Consider the following 22,126-nt stretch of genomic DNA (forward strand, 5'->3'; position numbering starts at 1 on the left):
GTGACAGCAAGGAGTTTGTGCAAAAACTGACTTCTTATGTTTTATTCTTTAGGACTGTCGCAAAGTGATTCTTTCAACAAACATTGCAGAAACGTCTGTCACAATTCCAGGCATCAAGTATGTTGTGGATACAGGAATGGTTAAAGCTAAGCATTACACTCCAGGTGGGTAATACAGGATTTTCTGCATTTCCTCTGCCTCCACATTCTCACCCTCTGCTTACTCTCCTCCTTCACTCTGCTCCACTTTGCTCTGTAGCTATTTTACAGGGTGGAGGAAGAACCATCAATCTTTGTGCCATATCACAGTGTGAAAGAGAAGCCTGGATCCCCCTGCCCCTGGACAGACTGTGATATAACGTGAACCTTAGTACCTCTGACCATAGACTCTGCAAATTAAAGATCTCAAACCCTCTGCCCAGCAGCAGCATGAGATGACAAGCCTGAGCCCCCTGCTTATGGAGCATGGAATCCCCTGCATGTCTAATGTGAAACTCTGGAAATTTCTCTTCCTGCACATTGGCAGAGAGAAATTGTTGCTCCCTTCACTCATCTACAATGTATGTTCAATGATGCAATGTGAAACAATAACTTTGTTTGGCAGTAAAACTCTTTTTATTACCAATTGACAACCTTTGAGTTAATGGGCCTGATCCTGATCACTTTGTGGCTCAACGTACAACACGAGACAGTAACTCCAAACCCCACTCCCATTAAGGGTGCAACATGGCTAATCTTGATCCCTAATGTGGAGCAGTAAACCTGTTCTCCAACTCACCCATCTACCCATGTTCCCTTTCCTTCATTCCATTGTGTCCTTGTATTCAATTTAATTCACTGGCTTTATCAAGTTCACTTTATACTGTTGCTAAGAACTTCAGTGCATCGGGTAATCAGAATCATTAGCATGCTTTAGTTTTATCTTGCATCCTAGTACTCAAAGCTAATGATAATGCTCTTAATTTTGTCTGGTGCTTGCTGTTTCAGGCTCAGGATCATTGTGGAAGGAGGGGTTAAAACATTTCAAGAGGGGGAGAATTCCACAATTTTCTTTGCAGATCAGTGTGCAAAGAGATATAACTGAGATCTTCATTATCTGTGATAATAGATTTCTTTGTGAAGACTGAGTAGTGATTATAAGTCTACCTAATGGAAGCAGGTAAAATAGAACCAGAGAAATTCAGTAAATGTTGTTTTCTAGAGAGTGGATTGGAGGTTCTTGCTGTGCAGCAAGTATCAAAAGCCCAGGCATGGCAACGAGCAGGGCGTGCTGGAAGGCAACACGCGGGAATCTGCTACCGCCTTTACACAGAGGAAGAGTTTGAAAAATTCATCAACATGACCATCCCCGAGATACAAAGGTGATCTCTTGTGTTGAATCTCTCCGAATTTGTTGTTTTATTGCTGTGTGTTATTGGGATCCAGTTTGCCTTTATTTGCTAAATTGTCCTAGACTGATTTATTTCTGTCTTGGCCAATGCTGCTTGTGACCTGACTGCCATTCCTGTTGTGTTCCTGTGCACAGATGTAACCTGTCAAGTGTAATGCTACAGCTCCTAGCACTCGGCATTCCCAACATTCTCACATTTGATTTTATCTCCAAACCATCTCCAGGTAAGAGGAATGCTGGTTTTCCAGCCTCTGACAGGCAATGTTTCTGCAATGGGTTCTAAGTGTTTCCACATCCTGATTGATAACTCTCAAAAATACATAGCTGGAAATCTGCTGTTTGACACAAAATAGTGGACATCAGAAATATACAGAAAATACCGGGTGTACTTCAAAGTTTGAAGAAAATTGTTATCGAAGTATGTATATACTTCTGACATTTTCTTGTGGGCATTCACAGTGGATTCAAAGAAACATAATAGAATGAATGAAAGATTACAAAGATGGGCAAATATCCAATGTGAAAAAGACTGCAAATACAAAAAAAACAAGTAATAGTAATAATAAATAAATAATAATTGTGTTGAGGTGAGTGAAGTGGTCCACTCTGGTTCAGGAGCTTGATGGTTGAAGGGTAATGACTGTTTCTGAACCTGGTGGTGTAGGACCCAAGTACCTCCTTCCTAATGGCAGCAGTGAAAAGAGAGCATGGCCCAGATGGTGAGGGTCCTTGGTGCTGGACTCCTCTTTCTTGTGGCATTGCTCCTTGCAAATGTGCTCAGTGGTGGAGAGGGCTTTTCCTGTTGTGGACTGGCCTGAATCTGTTACTTTTAGTCAGGTTTTCCGTTCTTGGGCTTTGGTGTTTCCATAGCAGCCTGTGATGCAACCAGTCAGGCACCTATAGAAGTTTATTGTATTTTTAGACAACATGCTGAATCTGCACAAGCTTCTAAGAAAGTAGAGGAACTGCTGTGAATTGATAACTCCAAGGAATTTAAAGTTACTGACCCTCTCCACCTCTGACCCTCTGATGAGGACTGGCTCATGGACCTCTGGTTTCCTCCTCCTGACGTCAGTAATCAGCTCCTTGGTCTTGCAGACATTGAGAGGGGGTTGTTGTGACTCCATTCGGACTCCCTCCTATATGCCAATTTGTCACCACCTTTGTGCAGCCAGCAACAGTGATGTAATCTGCAGACTTGAATATGGCACGGAACTGTACTTGGCCTCACAGTTATAAATGTAAAGCGAGTAGAATCTGTAAAGTGTGCCAGTAGAATTCGTACTGTTACTGGACAGGTAATCCAGAAAGGTGGGAAGAAAACCCACTGTGGAACCTGCAGAATTCAAATCAGTTAATTAAGTATGGTATTTTAAGTAAGAAGATTGTTTCAGATTGAATAATGTGAGGCAGTCTGGAGGAGATGCAAGGAGGAACAATCACAAGCAGACTGCAGAAGGAAACCCATGTTGTAGATGGTAAAGAAGATTGCCGAAGGATGCAGTGGGATACAGGTCAGTTACAGATATGGGTAGGAAAATGGCCAAATGTGAGGTGTGGATTTTTTGGAGATCAAAAGTAAAGGGAAAGTACATAGTTAATGGCAGACCCCTTAACAGCATTAATGAACAGAGGGATTTTGGGGTCCAAGTATATAATTCCCTGTAAGTGCTGACTCAGTTTGATAGGGTTGTTAACATGGGCATAAGGCCTTTATTAGTGAAGGCATTGAATTCTAGTCAGGAAGTTATGTTGCAGCTTTTATAAAACTCTTAGGCCACATCTGGAGTATGTGCTCATCTTTGGTCATTCCATTATAGGAAGGATATGGAGGCCTTGGAGAGTGTGTCGAAGAGGTTTACCATGGTGCTGCCTAAATTCAGATGGCCTGTCACTTAAGGAGATTGCTCAAACTAGGGTTGTTTTTCTTGGAGCAGTAAAGGCTGAGGAGAGCCCTAATAGAAGCTTATAAAATTGAGAGCCATAGATAGATTGACAGCTCGTATCTTTTTTCCCGGAGATAAAATGTCTAATACTAGATGGCATAGATTTAAAATGAGGAGGGAAAGGCAGAAGGGATTGTGTAGACAGAAGAGGTTAGTTTAATTAGTTTGATACAGCATCTTGGATTGCAGGGCCTTTTCCTGTGCTGAGCTGTACTTGTCCATTCTAAATCCACCCTCCGTGCCCCTGCAGGTCATGGCTCTTCATGTACACGTTTAGGTACTACATAAATGTAGTTAGGGTCTCTGTCCTTTCAGGTGGCAATTTCATTGCTTTGAGTGAAAATGTGCTACCTCAACCACCCCCTCTAATCCTTTGGCCAGTAACAAATCTTTGTCTCTGCGTCTTTGACAACACTGCTGTGGAAAGAAGGTTTTTCCTATTTACTTTACCAGGGCCCTTCATATTTTTATACACCCAGTTCTCTCCTTGGCCTGCTCTGCTCCGGTGAAAGTAACCCTAGCTTATCCATTCCTCACACTTGATCCAGTTCACTGCTGCATTGTAAAAGAAATGGTTGAGTAATTGGCTGTGGGTTGACTCTAGTTCTAAAATTATGCTCCAGTACTTATCAACTTGTTTGATGTCCAAAGGTGCTGGCAGCCCGACAAATTGAACAAAAGGCTGGGAAATTTCATCGGGCTCATCATTCTACAGTCAGTCAATACTAACTAGAATCCTGAAATTTGATGTGAGAAGTATGTAGTGATGAATTCTGCAGAAAGAATTGAAGATTATTGTCATTCTTCAGTACGAGTGTAACCGATTGTTACTCTGGATCTGATACAGCCTAAAAAACAATAAGCATGAAAAACAATAGATATAAATATAAAAACAATCCTATGAAACACATTGTATAGGTAGCTGTGGAGTGTGGCCTTGTATACATAAGTTTACCGTACATAAAGTGATCTTATGTATGTGAAGTGACGCCAAGGAGAGTGGTGACTAATGTGGGTGTAGTGTTGGTGGGTGGGTTAATGGTGGTGTTGGTCAGCCTCACAGCTTGGGGAAAGTAACTGTTTTGAATCTGTTGAGACCCAGTTATAAGGGGAGTGCTGGGACCAAGGGTCGTAGGTATACAGATCTTTATAGTGGTAGACCATGCTGAGAAGAGTTGGTAAGTGAAGTGATATGAGCATGCACTTCATTAATGAGACACAGCATGAACTTGGGAAGGTCATGTTGAATCATTCTAAAATGCTGGTAGGCACAATTACACTGTTGCTTCCAATTCTGGTCACTATGCTTTAGGAAGGATTTGAAGATCTGAGGGAGAAGGTGCAGAAGAGGTATTCCTCATGATCAACCACTAGGGGAGAGGGTCCTGACCATTTTTTATGCCACGGACCCCAGGTTGGAAACCCTGCACTGGGAGTACACCCTGTCCGGTCTGGTAACAGATTTAAGACCAACCAGCATGATTGACTCTTAACTGCTTCATGAGATTGCCACATACTTTGAGAGCTAATAAAACGATCCCATCTAATTTGAAGATTTCCAGCATTTTTCGCTATGGATAATGAAACCCAGACTGACAGATGTTTCTGTAGTTGTGTATGAGCAGCATTGTCTGGGATGGTCATTAGCTTCTGCTTTTTCCATGGCTGGAAATGATGTTCTGACCAAAAAGAAATTTGTCCCCCAGAAAAACAGCAGATAGTCTTGATGGTTAGTAAACCACATCACCAAGTGCCTTTACATCGTTGTTGTAACTGGGTTATATTCGAAATGTTGATGTTGAAGAGCAGAAGCTAGCCAGGTACTGGTATGGAGTGATTTCATGTTACAAGCCTAAATGACTCAGCACAGGCAAATACACTTAAGAGCTCTGTGGCTTTTCTTCCTAGCTTCAGTCATGTAGAAAATTTTTGGTATATTTTCCATTATAGAATATACTTAAAAGTTTCTGGTGATGGATGAACTCCAGGACTTTCTATTGAGATTTAATTGCTAGTGGTTTAATTGTCTGTGCTGGTGAAGAAAGGCAAGAAACAGCGTGGGCTGTGAGCTATTCCTTTTGAAATGAGCAGCCGTGAAACTGCAATCAGGCAATGTCTTGATGGGAGGAAGTGATACAAAAGGGGTGTGTGGAACAGTCCAAAATAATGTAGAAAGCATTGAGTTAAGATAATGTTTCCCTTGAAAAAAGCTTGAAACCTTGGCTTTTCTTCACCTGTTAATAAAGATTTCTTTTTAAAGCACAGAACAGAATCCAGTCTGCTAGGGCTTGTGTTTGTGTTCCATTCAGGCATTTTCACATTCACTTTATCAGCTTACTGATTGCATATAGTTTTACCATAAGTAAGATAAGTACTATCAATAAGATTTATTGAATGCATATAGTTGCAGCTCAGGATTTTATCCCCATGCTCTCTATTCAAGTAATTTTAATTAGCATAAATTAAATTGAAGAGGATTTTGAAAAATAAATAAAAGTAATAAAACTTACAGGTGCCTTTATATTTCTGCATATAGTTTTTGTATTTTTGTTTGTGCTACTGCCTGTCTTATTGCAGGCATGGTCTGCAGATCCTATGGATTTGTGTCTTAATGGGATTTGAGCCAGATGTTGTGTATCTGCAGATGCTGTGCAGGCAGCCATTGAGCAACTGGAACAGCTGGGAGCTGTAGAACACAAAGACAACCAGATCAGCTTGACACCTTTGGGGAAGAAAATGGCAGCATTTCCTTTGGAACCCAGATTTTCCAAGGTAACAAAAAGCTGTAATTCACAGTGCAATCCAGACCCTAGGGTTACAAGTGGACACAAGGAGGTGGCCAGTTTCAGAAAGTTGTCAAAACCTGGCAAGACTTGGGGAAAGTTCTTAACCCCAGTACCTACAGGCAGACGAGAGACATCATCCTAAAAGAGTTCCACTACCCTGCCTTCATCAGTTTTGGTTACCTCCTCAGAACTCAGTCAAATTAGTGAGACAGGATTTCTCCTCAAGGCCATACTGTGCATCCCTATTTAGTCCCTGTCTTTCCAAATTACGTAAGTCCTCTCCCTTCTGGTACCAGTAAAGATGCAAAATCCCAGCTGGGGCTCCAGCTGTCTCCTCCCTTTTTTTTTGTAGTGTTCTGAGATAGATTTCACCAGGCTCTGGGGATTTATCCATCTTTGTGTTTCCATGATGTCTAACATCCCACTGATCTGCACCAGATCATCTACAGTACACGTTCCTCCCTGAACACACCATCTTCCACATCCTTCTGATTGGTGGGTACAGATGAGGAATATTCATTTAGGACCTCACCCACATTGTGCATTTCCATACATAGATCAAACATTGATCTCTAGGGGTACCAACTCTTCCCTTGGCTGCCTCTTACTAAACCGTTTGAAGTCCTGTGACATTGTTTGAAGAAAGGTTGTGTTTTATGGCCAGTGTTCCTTCATTAACTAACTCTTAACAGAAATTCAAACAAGTTGTATTTATTCCATTTATATTTGTACACAAGGTAGCTGTTTTTGCCCTGGTAAATTACTGATTTCCAGTAGGAACCAATGAGCATCACAAGTAATGGAAACGATTCAGCAGGGTTGACAGGATACTGGAACCAAAGGAAAAAATAAATTTCATGACAAATGCAAGTAATATTAAATCTGATTCTGAGATTTTAAGAACTAATGGGAACAGACGTGAGTCCTTGGGAATTAGGATCATAAATCCAAGCTAGCCCACAGTCACTCTGTTGGGGAACTTATGAATTTTTTAAACTTGGGAATGGTGGAAATGTGGAACTTGCTTTCATTGAGACTGCTGGAAGCAAGGAAGAGATCTGTGCAAGGGAGAAAGTTAGGATATGTGGATAGGGCCAGGCATGGGATGGAAGTGAGGCTTAAAGAACGTGAGCACCAGCACAGATAGCCAGATGCCCATGTATTATGCTGTATTGTGCCAGCGAAACCTGAAAAGCCATTATAATTATCATCTTTCTCTTTAACAGACTCTCTTGGTGTCCCCAGAATTTCACTGTACTGAAGAAATCCTGACTATTGTTTCGTTGCTGTCTGTGGAAAGTGTCTTGTACAACCCCCGAGCACAGCAGGATGAAGTACTTTCTGCCAGGCGGAAGTTCATCTCCAGTGAGGGTGATCACATGACCTTGCTGAATATATATCGTGCCTTTAAAAATGTGCAAGGGCAGAAGGCAAGGACAATTCTTCTTTACCCTTTAAGGGCTAGAAACATAAACTTTAGTTGAAGTAAGATTAAGGTCCACCTAATTCACCCTCTGCTGTTCTGTAATTGAGCGAAACAGCAATAGGGATATTATCTCATCACAACAATGTCAATCAGTCTACATCACGTCATAGTCACAAGGAAAATTCCAGCAGTGAAAAACTCTGTAAGCATACATCCTGAGCTATCTGTTCCTACCAAACACACCAGATCCACTATGATATCTTGGGTTACTTGTACACTATCTAAGGTATTATTGTCTTCCAGTAAAGTATGTGATTTTTGCCTGAGTATTTTATATTACAGGAAACCTGTTTCAAAGATTGATTGCTCTCTGAAGTATTATTTCCAAGGATGACCTTCATTTGTCCCTTCAAAGTCAAGAATGGCATCATCTGTCATCTTTTCTCCCAAGTTCCCATCCATTGACTTGCTCACTTTTCTATCTATTAACCAGTCGTTAGTGCCCCTGTTTCTTTGTTTCCTGTTGAATGGTGAGGTGACAGCTGCAGGAACCATTTCAGAGGGTTTTCCAGCTTGTGATGCCACACCCGTTCCTCTTGGAGAGTGATCAGTGTGTCCAGGAAGAGCTTCTTCTGGCCATGGAGTGGTTGAGCTGGGGTACAATGAGTGGGGACCTTTCCGTTAGTTCTGTAGACATTTGCAGGAGCCAAGGAGAGGCACAGTGACCCAAATGCAAAACGTGTCAGGGCTCCCCCTCAGTGTCCCAGTGGTAATTCTCAGAACTCTGTATAGAAAACCAGATTGAAAGAAAAACTTACTGTTTCACCAAGTCCTTTATGAAGAGAGATCTGTGATGTACACAACAGAAATAAGTTTGACTCAGCCATTTTCTGAAATGCACTAACAAGGTCTCATTTTCAAGGAGATCAGGGATGGCCATTTAATGCCTGACCCACATTTCTACGAATAATACAGGCATTTCCTATAGAATCAATATGTAATCATCTGGCCCCATTCGAGATCTATTGTGAAATTCTACTCAAAAGTTACACTTCCATTATGAACAAATTAGATTGGTAAAACATCCTCCCATGATTGTACACCAAATTGTTTCGTTCTTCTCTTTCAACTCAATTACTTCCTAATACCAAACTTAAATAAAGCTTCCCATTGTCCCATTCCTAACTGCTGTAGTTTCCTAGATGCTTTAAGTGCTTGCTTTTAGAAATAGATCAACATCAACCATTGCCTGGTTGAGGCTCCCATGAAAATATAGAGATTTCTGTAAGGTTTGTGCTTGAGTTTTCTCCTTTTCAAGCTTCTTCAGGTACCACATCTTGAATCTGACAGTTTCCAGAGCTGTTGTAAATGTGCTGAAAGTGATGTGTGTGCTCGTGTGACTTAACTCAGTGAAACCCTTCAGACACACTTCAGATTTACTATTTGTTGAGATCTAATACAAAAAAGTTATTGAGCAAGTGTGACAGTGTCAGTTGGGTCTGTGAGTTCATGCTCTGCTAATTGGGTCTATCACTTGATCAGAGGAACTGCCTGAAGCGAGTTTGCCAACAGTAGAAAAGCCTCTCTAGAGAAGGTTTGGAGAGAACAGTCACTTGCTGCTTCTGGGAATTGTAGCTCAGTGCAAGTGTTCAGCTGAAGGAGGGAGAAGTGGAATAGCCGGTAGGTGTACATTACTGAATATCTGACCTGTGTCCACCGTGTATTTCTAATGTTACATTTCTATTTTGTGCAACATCTGGTGTTCAGGAATGGTGCAGAGAGAACTTTGTGAATAGCCGGAACATGATGATGGTGGCAGAGGTTAGACACCAACTGCGGGACATCTGTGTGAAGGTAAAGCACATTTCCCACCCACTTCCCTACTCCCTGTCGCTGCTGATTAAGGCAATGTCCATGCCTGTTTCCTTCTGGCATGAAGAAACAAGATATGGCTGTCCGTTAGGATGTGCCTGGTCTGTTGGACTGTCAGTCAGTTTGAGTCTGTAACCATCTTGTTTGTTAAATAGCTAACTGATTTCAAAATAGTGAGGTGGTAGGTTTTGGAGATTTGTGACTAGACAAAACAGAGCAGCCCACCTGGCTGTCACACTGTCTGTCAGGAAAACGTTCTCCTCTTCTCCCTTGCACACAGTGGTTGCATTGGTGTCCATGGTTGAGCCTTTGACAGCCCCTGACAGAGAACTGAAGCGGGCAGGTGAATGAATCAATTTCTCTTGACTTTTGAGGAATGGGCTTCACTTCAAAATTAACCAAATTTAACATTTCACAATTGTTTAATTTCATCTGCCATGTCGTTGCCCACTTCTCCATGCTATGTGGCTGAAGTCTGTAACCATCCTCTTCACTGTTTTTTACATTTCTGGGTTTTGTCACTAATCAAAGTCCTGAGTAAGTAAAGTACATCAAACTGAGCCCCACTGGCTGTACTTGCTTAAGAATTAAATACATGTCTGATCGGGTCCTCAGCATTCTGAAGTGGGAGGGTGAACAGCCAGAGGTCGTGATCCATGTAGATACCAATGGAAGGGTCCTGATCTCAGGATTGCTACCCATGCCGCATGCTAGTGAGGTCAGAACTAGGAAGGTTACACAGTTTAACATATGGCTAAAGAATTGGTGTGGGAGGGAGGGTATGAGATCTTTGGATCATTGGGCTCTCTAAAGGAGAAGGTTGCACCTGTACTGGAGACGTGTTGCACCTGAACTGGAAGGGGTCTAACATCCAAGCGGGAAGGTTTGTTAATGCTGCACAGTGGGGTTTAAACTAGAGTTGCAGGGGATGCAAACCAGAGTGCCAGAACAGTTAGTGGAGAGATTGTGGAGGCAGATGTTTGTAAGACCTCAGGAAAAAGTCAGGAATCAAAAGGTTGACCATGGGGCGACTAGTGTCCTGAACTGAGTATATCTCAATGCAAGAAGTATTGTAGGAAAGGTAAATAAGCTCAGGGCACGGAACAGCACCTGGAATTATGATATTGTAGCCATTAGTGAGATTTGGTTGCAGGAGGACAGGACCTGGAGCCAAATATTCCAGGGTTCTGTTGTTTAAGACGTGACAGAGTGGAAGGGATTAAAGGAGGGATGGGTGGCATTATTAGGGAAAATATCACAGCAGTGCTTAGTCAGGACAGACTGGAGAACTTGTCTGGTGAGGCGTTAGGTTGGAACTGAGAAATAAGAAAGGTATGATCACATTAATGGGGCTACATTACAGACCACCCAACGGTCTGAGAGATTTAGAGGAACAAATTTGTAGAAAAATCACAGACTTTTGCAAGAAACAAGGTTGTTGTAGGTTATTTCAATTTTCCACATATTGACTAGGACTTCCATACTGTAAAAGGACTAGATGGGATGGAATTTGTCAAATGTGTTCAGGAAAGTTTCCTTACTCAGTAAGTAGAAGTCCCAATGAGAGAGTGTGTGATACTTGATCTGATATTAGGGAATGAACCAGGACAGGTGACAGAGGTTTGTGTAGGGGAACACACTTTGCATCTACTGTTCACAATGCCATTAGTTTCAAAGTAAATAAGTAAAAAGATCAGCCTGGTCCACGGGTTGTGATTCTAAATTGGAGAAAGGCCAACTTTGATGGTATCAGAAAGGATTTGGCAAATGTGGAATTGGGTCAGGCTGTTTTCTGGCAAAGGAGTGTGAGTCCTTCAAAAGTGAAATTTTGAGGGTACAAAGCTTGTATGTGCCTGTCAGAATAAAAGGTATATGTGAGTATTTGGTTAGAAATGGACTGGTTGATGATAGTTAACATGGCTTCGTGCATTGTAGGTCATGTCTAACCAATCTTAGAGTTTTTTGAGGAGGTTACCAGGAAAGTAGATGTTGTTTACATGGATTTTAGAAAGGCATTTGACAAGGTCGCACATGGGAGGCTGGTCAAGAAGGTTCAGTTGCTTGGCATTCAAGTTGAGGTAGTAAATTGGATTAGGCATTAGCTTTGTGGGAGAAGCCAGAGAGTGGTAGTAGATAGTTGTCCCTCTGACTGGAGGACTGTGACTAGTGGTGTGCCACAGGGATCGGTACTGGGTCCGTTGTTGTTTGTCATCTATATCAATGATCTAGATCAAAATGTGGTTGATTGGATCGAATTTATGGATGACACCAAGATTTGGGGCTATAGTGGACAGTGAAGGAAGTCTCATGGCATGCAGAGGGATCTGGATCAGCTGGAAAAATGGGCTGAAAAATGGCAGATGGAATTGGATGCAGAGTGTACAAGGTGTTGCACTTTGGTAGGACCAACCACAGTAGGTCTTGCACAGTGAACAGTAAAGCACTGAGGAGTGTGGTAGACGAAAGGGATCCGGGAATACAGGTCCATAATTCATTGAATGTGGCATCACAGGTAGATAGGGTCATAAAGAAAGCTCTTGGCACATTGGCCTTCGTAAATCAAAGAACTGAGTACAGGAGATGGGATGTTACGTTGAAATTGTATAAGACATTAGTGAGCCCAATTTGGAGTATTGTGTGCAGTTTTGGTCACCTACCTACAGGAAAGATGTAAATAAGGTTGAAAGAGTTCCGGAAAAAAAAATGCAAGGATGTTGCCAGGACTGGAGGACCCAAGTTATAAGGAAAGATTGAATAGGTTCAGATTTTATTCCTTGGAATGTAGCAATTGAGAGGAGATTTGATAGAGGTATACAAAGTTATGAGGGGTACAGATAGTGGAAAAAGCCTGCTTGCATTTACCCTGAGGCTGGGTGAAATTCCAACCACAGGTCATGGTTAAGGGTGAAAGGTAGAAAGTTTAAGGGAAACATGGGAAACTTCATTCAGTGTCGTGGGAGTGTTGAATATCTGCCAGCACGTGGTGTATGGGAGCTCTGTTTCAACACTTAAGCCAAGTTTGGATAGATACATGGATGGTAGGGGTATGGAGGATTATTGTCTGGGTGCAGGTCAATGGGAGTAGGCAGTTTAAACAGTTTCAGTATGGATTAGATGGGCCAAAGGGCCTGTTTCTGTGCTGTACTTTTGTATGGCTCTATGGCTGTAAATACATGCAGGAGGAAAACAGAAAATGCTGGAGACAGCAGATCAGGAAGCATCCGTGGAGAAAAAGAAGGTTAACATTCTGAGTTAACAAGCAGGAAAGTGAGAAAAGTTGGGTTAAGATGGAGAGAAGATGGGGAAGGAATGGATAAAGGGAATGTCTGTGGTAGGGTGAGGCCAGAGTTGCCGTGAGAGTAATCCTGGTCAATAGTTAATGGGGCAATTAGAGCAGAAATAAATGGAACAAAAGCGATGAGATGAGGGCAGTTAGGTTGTGAGGATATAGACAAACGTGACGTACAGAGCTGTGGGACGTGCACAGGTTGTGTGTGTTGGGGTCATGAAGTGTGACGTACAGAGCTGTGGGACGTGCACAGCAGGTTGTGTGTGTTGGGGTCATGAAGTGTGACGCACAGAGCTGTGGGACGTGCACAGGTTGTGTGTGTTGGGGTCATGAAGTGTGACGTACAGAGCTGTGGGACGTGCACAGCAGGTTGTGTGTGTTGGGGTCATGAAGTGTGACGCACAGAGCTGTGGGACGTGCACAGGTTGTGTGTGTTGGGGTCATGAAGTGTGACGTACAGAGCTGTGGGACGTGCACAGGTTGTGTGTGTTGGGGTCATGAAGTGTGACGCACGGAGCTGTGGGACGTGCACAGGTTGTGTGTGTTGGGGTCATGAAGTGTGACGTACAGAGCTGTGGGACGTGCACAGCAGGTTGTGTGTGTTGGGGTCATGAAGTGTGACGTACAGAGCTGTGGGACGTGCACAGCAGGTTGTGTGTGTTGGGGTCATGAAGTGTGACGCACAGAGCTGTGGGACGTGCACAGGTTGTGTGTGTTGGGGTCATGAAGTGTGACGTACAGAGCTGTGGGACGTGCACAGCAGGTTGTGTGTGTTGGGGTCGTGAAGTGTGACGTACAGAGCTGTGGGACGTGCACAGCAGGTTGTGTGTGTTGGGGTCATGAAGTGTGACGCACAGAGCTGTGGGACGTGCACAGCAGGTTGTGTGTGTTGGGGTCATGAAGTGTGACGTACAGAGCTGTGGGACGTGCACAGCAGGTTGTGTGTGTTGGGGTCATGAAGTGTGACGCACAGAGCTGTGGGACGTGCACAGGTTGTGTGTGTTGGGGTCATGAAGTGTGACGTACAGAGCTGTGGGACGTGCACAGGTTGTGTGTGTTGGGGTCATGAAGTGTGACGTACAGAGCTGTGGGACGTGCACAGGTTGTGTGTGTTGGGGTCATGAAGTGTGACGTACAGAGCTGTGGGACGTGCACAGGTTGTGTGTGTTGGGGTCATGAAGTGTGACGTACAGAGCTGTGGGACGTGCACAGGTTGTGTGTGTTGGGGTCATGAAGTGTGACGCACAGAGCTGTGGGACGTGCACAGGTTGTGTGTGTTGGGGTCATGAAGTGTGACGTACAGAGCTGTGGGACGTGCACAGGTTGTGTGTGTTGGGGTCATGAAGTGTGACGCACAGAGCTGTGGGACGTGCACAGGTTGTGTGTGTTGGGGTCATGAAGTGTGACGTACAGAGCTGTGGGACGTGCACAGGTTGTGTGTGTTGGGGTCATGAAGTGTGACGTACAGAGCTGTGGGACGTGCACAGGTTGTGTGTGTTGGGGTCATGAAGTGTGACGTATGAATGGTGTGAATGCATGACCTGCAGCAGAGATGAGTTACTGGAAGTTGCAGAACTTGATAAATGAGCCTAGAAGGCTGCATTGTGCCCAGACAGAAGGTAGGGTATTGTTTCTTGAGCTTTTCAACACACTGGTGGTCCACACTGGGTGAGTATGCGTACAGATCTGCTCAGCATCTGTAGAGAATGTGATTGCACTGGAGAAAGTACTAGTGTAAGAAACACTTTGCTGACGTTGTGTAGAAGGGAACCGTGCTGATGAAGGCATGGACTTGGTGTATATAGATGGGCATGTAGGTGATGGACTAAAGGGTCCATTCTCTACTGTACAACCGCAACTCCTGTTGTAGGATGCAGGTCAGAGTGGGGAGGTGAAGTAAGATGGTAGATCACAGTGCTCAATTGCTGCAACACGGAGGTAACCACGTTGTGAAAAGAAAATGTGATGTGGATTGCTCGTTGGGGTAGAAAGGGAAGGGTTCCTTTGAAATGCTGGAAGGGGATGTCCTTTGGTCAATTTTATAGCCATGCTGGGCTGTCCCATGGGATTTATCTGGTACAGACCTGTCCGGTGAATGACGGCATTGATGAGTGTTGTGGAATGCAAGTTAACAGGATGTCAAAGTCTACCTGCCTTAAGTCTAGGAGTAGGGACGTTATACAAGTTGTTTAGACTGATCTTGGAGAATTGTGTACAGTTTTGTTCACCTTGTTATGGGAAAGACATTGTCCAGACGGAGGGGGTGCAGAAGAGATTTACAACAATGCTGGCTGGACCAGAGGGTGTGCTTGGCCACATTTGATCTTATTCGTTGGAGCGTAAGAGACAGAGGTGACTCATAAAATCATGAAAGGTATGATAGATAAAGTCTATGATGGATGGTCATAGTCTTCTCCCCAAAATCGAACTCTTGTATCTGTGTCCTGTAGTGTAAGGTAAGAGAGGAGATATAAGATGCAATTGGATAAGTTCTTGGAGGGGTTAGAGGCCGAATGAAGGCAACTGGGACTAGCAAGGCGATGCTGTGGTGGGTATGGACCAGTTGTGTTGAGCAGCTTTTTCTGTGCTGGATTATCCTGACTCTATCCTGTGATAGTTTTTTCGAAGTGCATAAACAACAGGTGTAAGTGGTCAAATTGTCAACAAACCTGCTGATGTTCATGTATTAGGAGTCACTTCAGGCACCGATTTTTCATGCGTAAGTGTAGTGAGGGATGTGTGGCTGTTCAGGAATAGTGAGCATCATCCCCAGCTGGAGCTGGATGTCTCCAGACGGTACTGACTGAGCAGTGCTGAGCCTGGGCGATCTGGTTGTGACCCAGGAGCTTTATGGAAGCTTTGCCTCGTCAGGATGCTTGCTTCAAAAAACGAGCAGAAAGTTGTTGTGACCTAATTTGTGGTTGTTTTCTCTTTCAGTTCGGAGTTCGCTTGGAGTCTTCCCGTTCGGACACAAGCAATATCCGGCGGTGTTTGGCTCATAGTCTATTTCTGAATGCAGCAGAGCTTCAGCTGGATGGGACCTACTTAACCCTTGATTGTCGGCATCAAGTGGCTATCCATCCCTCCTCTGTCCTCTTCCACTTCAAACCTTCCTACGTCCTGTACAATGAGCTGCTGCACACCTCCAAGTGCTACATGCGAGATCTGTGTGTGGTGGATCCCGACTGGCTGTATGAGGCAGCTCCAGAATACTTCAGGAGAAAGCTGAAAGGAGCAAAAACCTAATGGATCTTGGTTCCGAATGCAGTTGGAATGAGCATTGTGGATTTCTGGAGGACTGATACCCACCAGTTTAAGCTGAACAACCAGCCTGTTTTTAATCAATTTTATACATTTTGCAGAGTGAACCAATACAGTTTGCTGCATTGGGCTTTTCTAATGCAGCTTTCCATAATGACAGCAAAACAGAACTGAAATGATATCAGAAAGAAGGTGTGTTTTTCCCTGCCATCTATGGTGCCTGCAGTTGTTTGCTCGTTCGTGGAGATGTGGAGTGGAGCCTGCACACCAGAACCACTTTGAGTACAGCTGGAAGCAATGTTAACAGCTGTAACGTTTCATCATCTTTTTCCTTGAATTGTTTTGTCTCAGGGAAGTGTGTGTGTATTGCATCGTCATTCCTGTGTGTCTGAGACTTTCATGCTGAACTCAGTGGCCTAGAGGAGGAAAATTAAATGCTCACTTCTTGAATGAACTTACTCTTTGATTCTTTATCATTTATTATTATTATGTTTTCATCTACTTGTTTAATTCTGAGGTCAGACTGGAGCAGTTTTACTATGGGATTAGGGAAAGGGAGCAGAGTTTTGATGCAAGAGGATTGAGTGTGGCTGAGTGCAGGCTGTCCCAGTGAGGTGCTGGGAGGTGTGCAAGTTGATACACACCGGAACTGGGCAGGTTGGCAGGTTTCTTTCTGTAAAGGACATTTGTGAACCTGGTGGGTCTTAATGGTAGTAGCTTTGTTGGATTTTCCGTAATCCCTAATCTCATTTGATTTGAAATGGGATTTGAATTTGTGGTTCTGGGTTGAAGGCCCAAGATTCTGAATTGTCCACTTTGAAGTACCCTATGTATCTGGCAAAGGGATTCTCTTCAACTCAGAAATTAATCTTTCAATTAATTGTTAATGAAATAGTTTGAGAATGTGAACAATTAAATAATGCATAAAAGGTCTCCACACTCTGCCCTGATGAATGGGTTCCCACCCACCTTGCCGTCCAGTTCGGTGCTGGATATCTTAAATAAGAACTGAGTATTCGAGGGCCAGGTGGCATCTGTGGAGAGAGAAATGTTTCATGGGTTCATTTAAAGGCTGTTCATTATACTATGATAAAGTTGCAAAAATGTAGGTAGGGAGAGTACAAGGGGAGGGGAAACAAAATTGTAGATTCACTACCCTTTGGCTAAAAAACTGCCTGCTCGTTACTGTTCTAAATGGAGTCTGTGGCCTTGACACTATCTGCCACTCCACCCCAAACTTGGTCATGAAGCATTATCCAAATCACTGGCATATAGCTTAAAAACAGTAGGCCCTGGGGAGCACCACTAGCCACGGCTCCCTTTATTCCCACTCTGCTTTCTTAGGGCTTTTTTAGTTGTTTTTCTGTTGGTTCATTATTTATATACAAGTTAGTTCACATAGATTTTTCACACCTTTGGCTTTGAACGTCTGTACACGCAGTTTAGATTTTGTTTGGGTCATAACATGTTGATGTAATAACACTGACTGCACCTACTGCCTTCAGAAGATCCCATTTTACTCAGTAAACAGGGTTATTCACCTCACTCCCAAATGCAACAAACACATTTAATTGGCAGGGTTGTTCAGTGCAGGGAGATATTCATCGATAACTGAAACAAAGACCGGAAAACACTCAGCAGCTTAGGCAGTGTCTATGGAGAGAGAAACAGTTAACGTTTCAGGTTAAAGAACCTTTGTCAGAATCCAATTTTGTAATAAATCAGAGAAGCTGGTTCTCGTATCTTGTCACTCTACGTCCAACAGTGACCAACTGCTCCGGCACTGGCTGGTGAACTGGGCTTTAATTCCTTATCTGAGTGTCCACAATGGGAATTCTACCAAAGCGCACGATGTGGAAAGGGTTGGGGAACGACAGGAAACCGAGCGTGGATAATCCTTTCTGTGGAGGCAGAAAACAAATCAACTCAACTCAGGTTGGGACAACCAATCCTCATTCTGAAGTTGAGCTGGGGATGCAGCGGAATCAGTGAACGGATGCGAATGTTCACGGACCGAACTTCACATTAAAAATTGTTGGTAAGATTCAAAAGGACGATAGTGGTTACCGTGGAGAGGAGAGGGATGAAGCGAAAGGCTGGCTGGGGGCTGGCTGTCCTGGGCGAGCTTAGGGCGCTGGGCACCAGCGGGACGGAGAATGAACAGCTGCCGACCTAGATCAGGCTCCGGGGCCGCTTTCTCTTCAGCTCGCTGTTGAACAGTTTCTGCGCGACCCTCCTGGTGTGGCCGGCCGCCCCGTGCTGGCCGTTGTTCTGTCCCATCTTCTTCTTGCTTTTCCCCTTCCCTCCGCTGTGTGCCCGGTAATCCGCCAGGTTGTAGTACTCGTACTGGTCGTAATGCACTTCTTCGAAGGACTGCAGGCTGCCGGTGGACATCCTCGCGGTTATGCAGTCGGAATGGGCCGGGACTGGGACTGAAACAGGCCCGCTGTCACCCAGGTCTTCACTGACTCACTGTGATGTCAGGACAAGCAGGAGCTGCGGATTTCAGGTGTACCTGCTAATTCACCAGTTTAACCTGTAACTATTGATTAGTTTTATTTGTCACGTAAGTGTTTGCGTCAGCGGCAACACAATCCGAGGCTGTGCGCGGCTTGTTTCCGCGCTTGTTAGGTTGTGTAACATAACTAATGGAAAGAAACGCACGGAACTGGGAAATACTTGTCTTGGCTTCGGTTTTACCCTTGCGAGACGCGCATATATGACGTGGTGTCTTGATGAAGTATGCCATCCAAAATTGAAATTTCTCTTCACCATTTACACCTCGGACTTCAACTACTGCACAGAGTCTTGTCATCTTCAGAAGTTTTCTGATGACTCTGCCATAGTTGGATGCATCAGCAAGGAAGATGAGGCTGAGTACAGGGCTATGGTAGGAAACTTTGTCACATGGTGTGAGCACAATTATCTGCCCCTTAATGTGAAAAAGACTAAGGAGCTGGTGGTAGACCTGAGGAGAGCTAAGGTACCAGTGACCCCTGTTTCCATCCAGGGGGTCAGTGTGGACATGGTGGAGGATTACAAATACCTGGGGATACGAATTGACAATAAACTGGACTGGTCTAAGAACACTGAGGCTGTCTACAAGAAGGGTCAGAGCCGTCTCTATTTCCTGAGGAGACTGAGGTCCTTTAACATCTGTCCGACGATGCTGAGGATGTTCTACGAGTCTGTGGTGGCCAGTGCGATCATGTTTGCTGTTGTATGCTGGGGCAGCAGGCTGAGGGTAGCAGACACCAACAGAATCAACAAACTCATTCGTAAGGCCAGTGATGTTGTGCGGATGGAACTGGACTCTCTTGACGGTGGTGTCTGAAAACAGGATGCTGTCCAAGTTGCATGCCATCTTGGACAATGTCTCCCATCCACTACATAATGTACTGGTTGGGCACAGGACTACATTCAGCCAGAGACTCATTCCACCGAGATGCAACACTGAGCATCATAGGAAGTCATTCCTGCCTGCGGCCATCAAACTTTACAACTCCTCCGTTGGAGGGTCAGACACCCTGAGCCAATAGGCTGGTCCTGGACTTATTTCCTGGCATAATTTACATATTACTATTTAATTATTTATGGATTTATTACTATTTAATTATTTATGGTGCAACTGTAACGAAAACCAATTTCCCTCGGGATCAATGAAGTATGACTATGACTATAATATTTATTATCAAAGTGTATATAATACAATACACAAGCTTGGGATTTGTTTCCTTGCAAGTAAGATTCAGAACGGAAGTTCACGAAACCAGTCATCACGGCAGCCCGTCAGTTGCACGCCGCAGCCTCAGTTCAGTGCAGACACCAGCAAACTTCATGGAGCAGTGAGTTGAACCGGCCCGTCCCTCGCCTTCGGCCTCGCCGCGTTCGCGTGCTTTTGCAGATAACCCGCGTTAACAACAAAAAAATGCTTAATCAAACAATATTGCGCCGCTGTGGGGGTCGGATTGTGGCCGACAGTCCACTCCAGCACCCCAGGCGGCCAGCACTAGGAAAATGCTTTCGTGGGATGTTAAAGTTTATTTATTTCAGCTTGGGTTAGACAGGTATTCGCTTGTGTCACCCTGACCATAACCAGGGTGTGTAATGATCACTTACCCCGCCTGTGGGTTCTCTCTCCGGGTCAGAGTGCTGATCTCGGCAAAAACCGTCGGCTGAACGAGTCGAGCTGCTCTTGTCTATCATCATGGACTGAATGCTCGCCGCAGTACGTTTACAATATTACTCAAAAATTAAATATACAATTGCCTACAATTTACTAACCTGTACGACTCTGCAATAGAAGAGGAAACCACCCACAAACTCCTTTCAGACAGATAATGTTGGGAATTGAACCCCCCGGCGTGCACTGTAAAATATTACTCTGGCTTGCTGCCTAAGCGTTGATTCTTTAGAACCCTTCCTATTGGCTGTAAATAATCACATTAAGACACAAACTGCAAACTTAAGCTGGCTCCAAAGATTACCCCTTATTCTTCTAAACAAGAAGAATATAGGTCTACCATTTCTTAACTGTTCATCATAGAACAATGCTCTCAAACCATGAATTGGCTGTGAATCATTAGACCATAAGACAAAGGAGCAGAAGTCGGCCATTCGGCCCATCGAGTCTGCTCTGCCATTTTATCATGAGCTGATCCATTTTATCCTATTTAGTCCCACTGTCCCGCCTTCTCACCATAACCTTTGATGCCCTGGCTACTCAGATACCTATCAATCTCTGCCTTAAATACACCCAGTGACTTGGCCTCCACTGCTGCCCGTGGCAACAAATTCCATAGATTCACCATCCTCTGACTAAAAAAATTTTTTTCGCATTTCTGTTCTGAATGGACGCCCTTCAATCCTGAAGTCATGCCCTCTCGTACTAGACTCCCCCATCATGGGAAACAACTTTGCCACATCCACTCTGTCCATGCCTTTCAACATTCGAAATGTTTCTATGAGGTCTCCCCTCATTCTTCTAAACTCCAAGGAATACAGTCCAAGAGCGGACAAACGTTCCCCATATGTTAACCCTCTCATTCCCGGAATCATTCTAGTGAATCTTCTCTGTACCCTCTCCAATGTCAGCACGTCCTTTCTTAAATAAGGAGACCAAAACTGCCCACAGTACTCCAAGTGAGGTCTCACCAGCGCCTTATAGAGCCTCAACATCACATCCCTGCTCCTATACTCTATTCCTCTAGAAATGAATGCCAACATTGCATCCACCGCCTTCACTACCGACTCAACCTGGAGGTTAACTTTAAGGGAATCCTGTACGAGGACTCCCAAGTCCCGTTGCATCTCAGAACTTTGAATTCTTTCCCCATTTAAATAATAGTCTGCCCGTTTATTTTTTCTGCCAAAGTGCATAACCATACACTTTCCAACATTGTACTTCATTTGCCACTTCTCTGCCCATTCTTCCAATCTATCCAAGTCTCTCTGCAGACTCTCCGTTTCCTCAGCACTACCGGCCCCTCCACCTATCTTCGTATCATCAGCAATCTTAGCCACAAAGCCACCTATTCCATACTCCAAATCGTTGATGTACAATGTAAAAAGAAGCGGCCCCAACACTGATCCCTGTGGAACACCACTGGTAACCGGCAGCCAACCAGAATAGGATCCCTTTATTCCCACTCTCTGTTTCCTGCCAATCAGCCAACGCTCTATCCACGTATGTAACTTTCCTGTAATTCCATGGGCTCTTATCATGTTAAGCAGCCTCATGTGTGGCACCTTGTCAAAGGCCTTCTGAAAATTCAAATATACAACATCCAATGCATCTCCCTTGTCTAGCCTACTGGTAATTTCCTCAAAAAATTGTAATAGGTTTGTCAGGCAGGATTTTCCTTTAAGGAATCCATGCTGAGTTCTGCCTATCTTGTCATATGCCTCCAGGTACTCTGTAACCTCATCCTTGACAATCGACTCCCAACAACTTCCCAACCACCGATGTCAAGCTAACAGGTCTATAATTTCCTCTTTGCTTCCTTGCCCCCTTCTTAAATAGCGGAGTGACATTTGCAATCTTCCAGTCTTCTGGAACCATGCCAGAATCTATCGACTTTTGAAAGATCATCGCTAATGCCTCCGCAATCTCCACAGCTACTTCCTTCACAACACGAGGGTGCATTCCACCTGGTCC

General features: G+C 44.2%; 1 protein-coding gene across 2 annotated transcripts in view; it reads left to right on the forward strand.

The window, feature by feature from the left end:
* dhx33 (DEAH (Asp-Glu-Ala-His) box polypeptide 33) overlaps positions 1 to 16,423 on the forward strand; it is a 50,935-nt gene extending 34,512 nt beyond the window's left edge. For both annotated transcript variants that reach the window (XM_072242797.1, XM_072242798.1), the window contains 7 exons: positions 53 to 164; positions 1,201 to 1,360; positions 1,525 to 1,613; positions 5,980 to 6,107; positions 7,348 to 7,551; positions 9,315 to 9,401; positions 15,646 to 16,423. In XM_072242797.1, coding sequence (XP_072098898.1) covers positions 53 to 164; positions 1,201 to 1,360; positions 1,525 to 1,613; positions 5,980 to 6,107; positions 7,348 to 7,551; positions 9,315 to 9,401; positions 15,646 to 15,954 — 1,089 coding nt within the window. In that variant the 3' untranslated portion in view covers positions 15,955 to 16,423. The remainder of the gene's footprint in view (positions 1 to 52; positions 165 to 1,200; positions 1,361 to 1,524; positions 1,614 to 5,979; positions 6,108 to 7,347; positions 7,552 to 9,314; positions 9,402 to 15,645) is intronic.
* The last annotated feature ends 5,703 nt before the right edge of the window (positions 16,424 to 22,126 follow it).

The sequence above is a fragment of the Mobula birostris genome, chromosome 25 (genome assembly GCF_030028105.1).
Source record: "Mobula birostris isolate sMobBir1 chromosome 25, sMobBir1.hap1, whole genome shotgun sequence".
NCBI lineage: Eukaryota > Metazoa > Chordata > Chondrichthyes > Myliobatiformes > Myliobatidae > Mobula > Mobula birostris.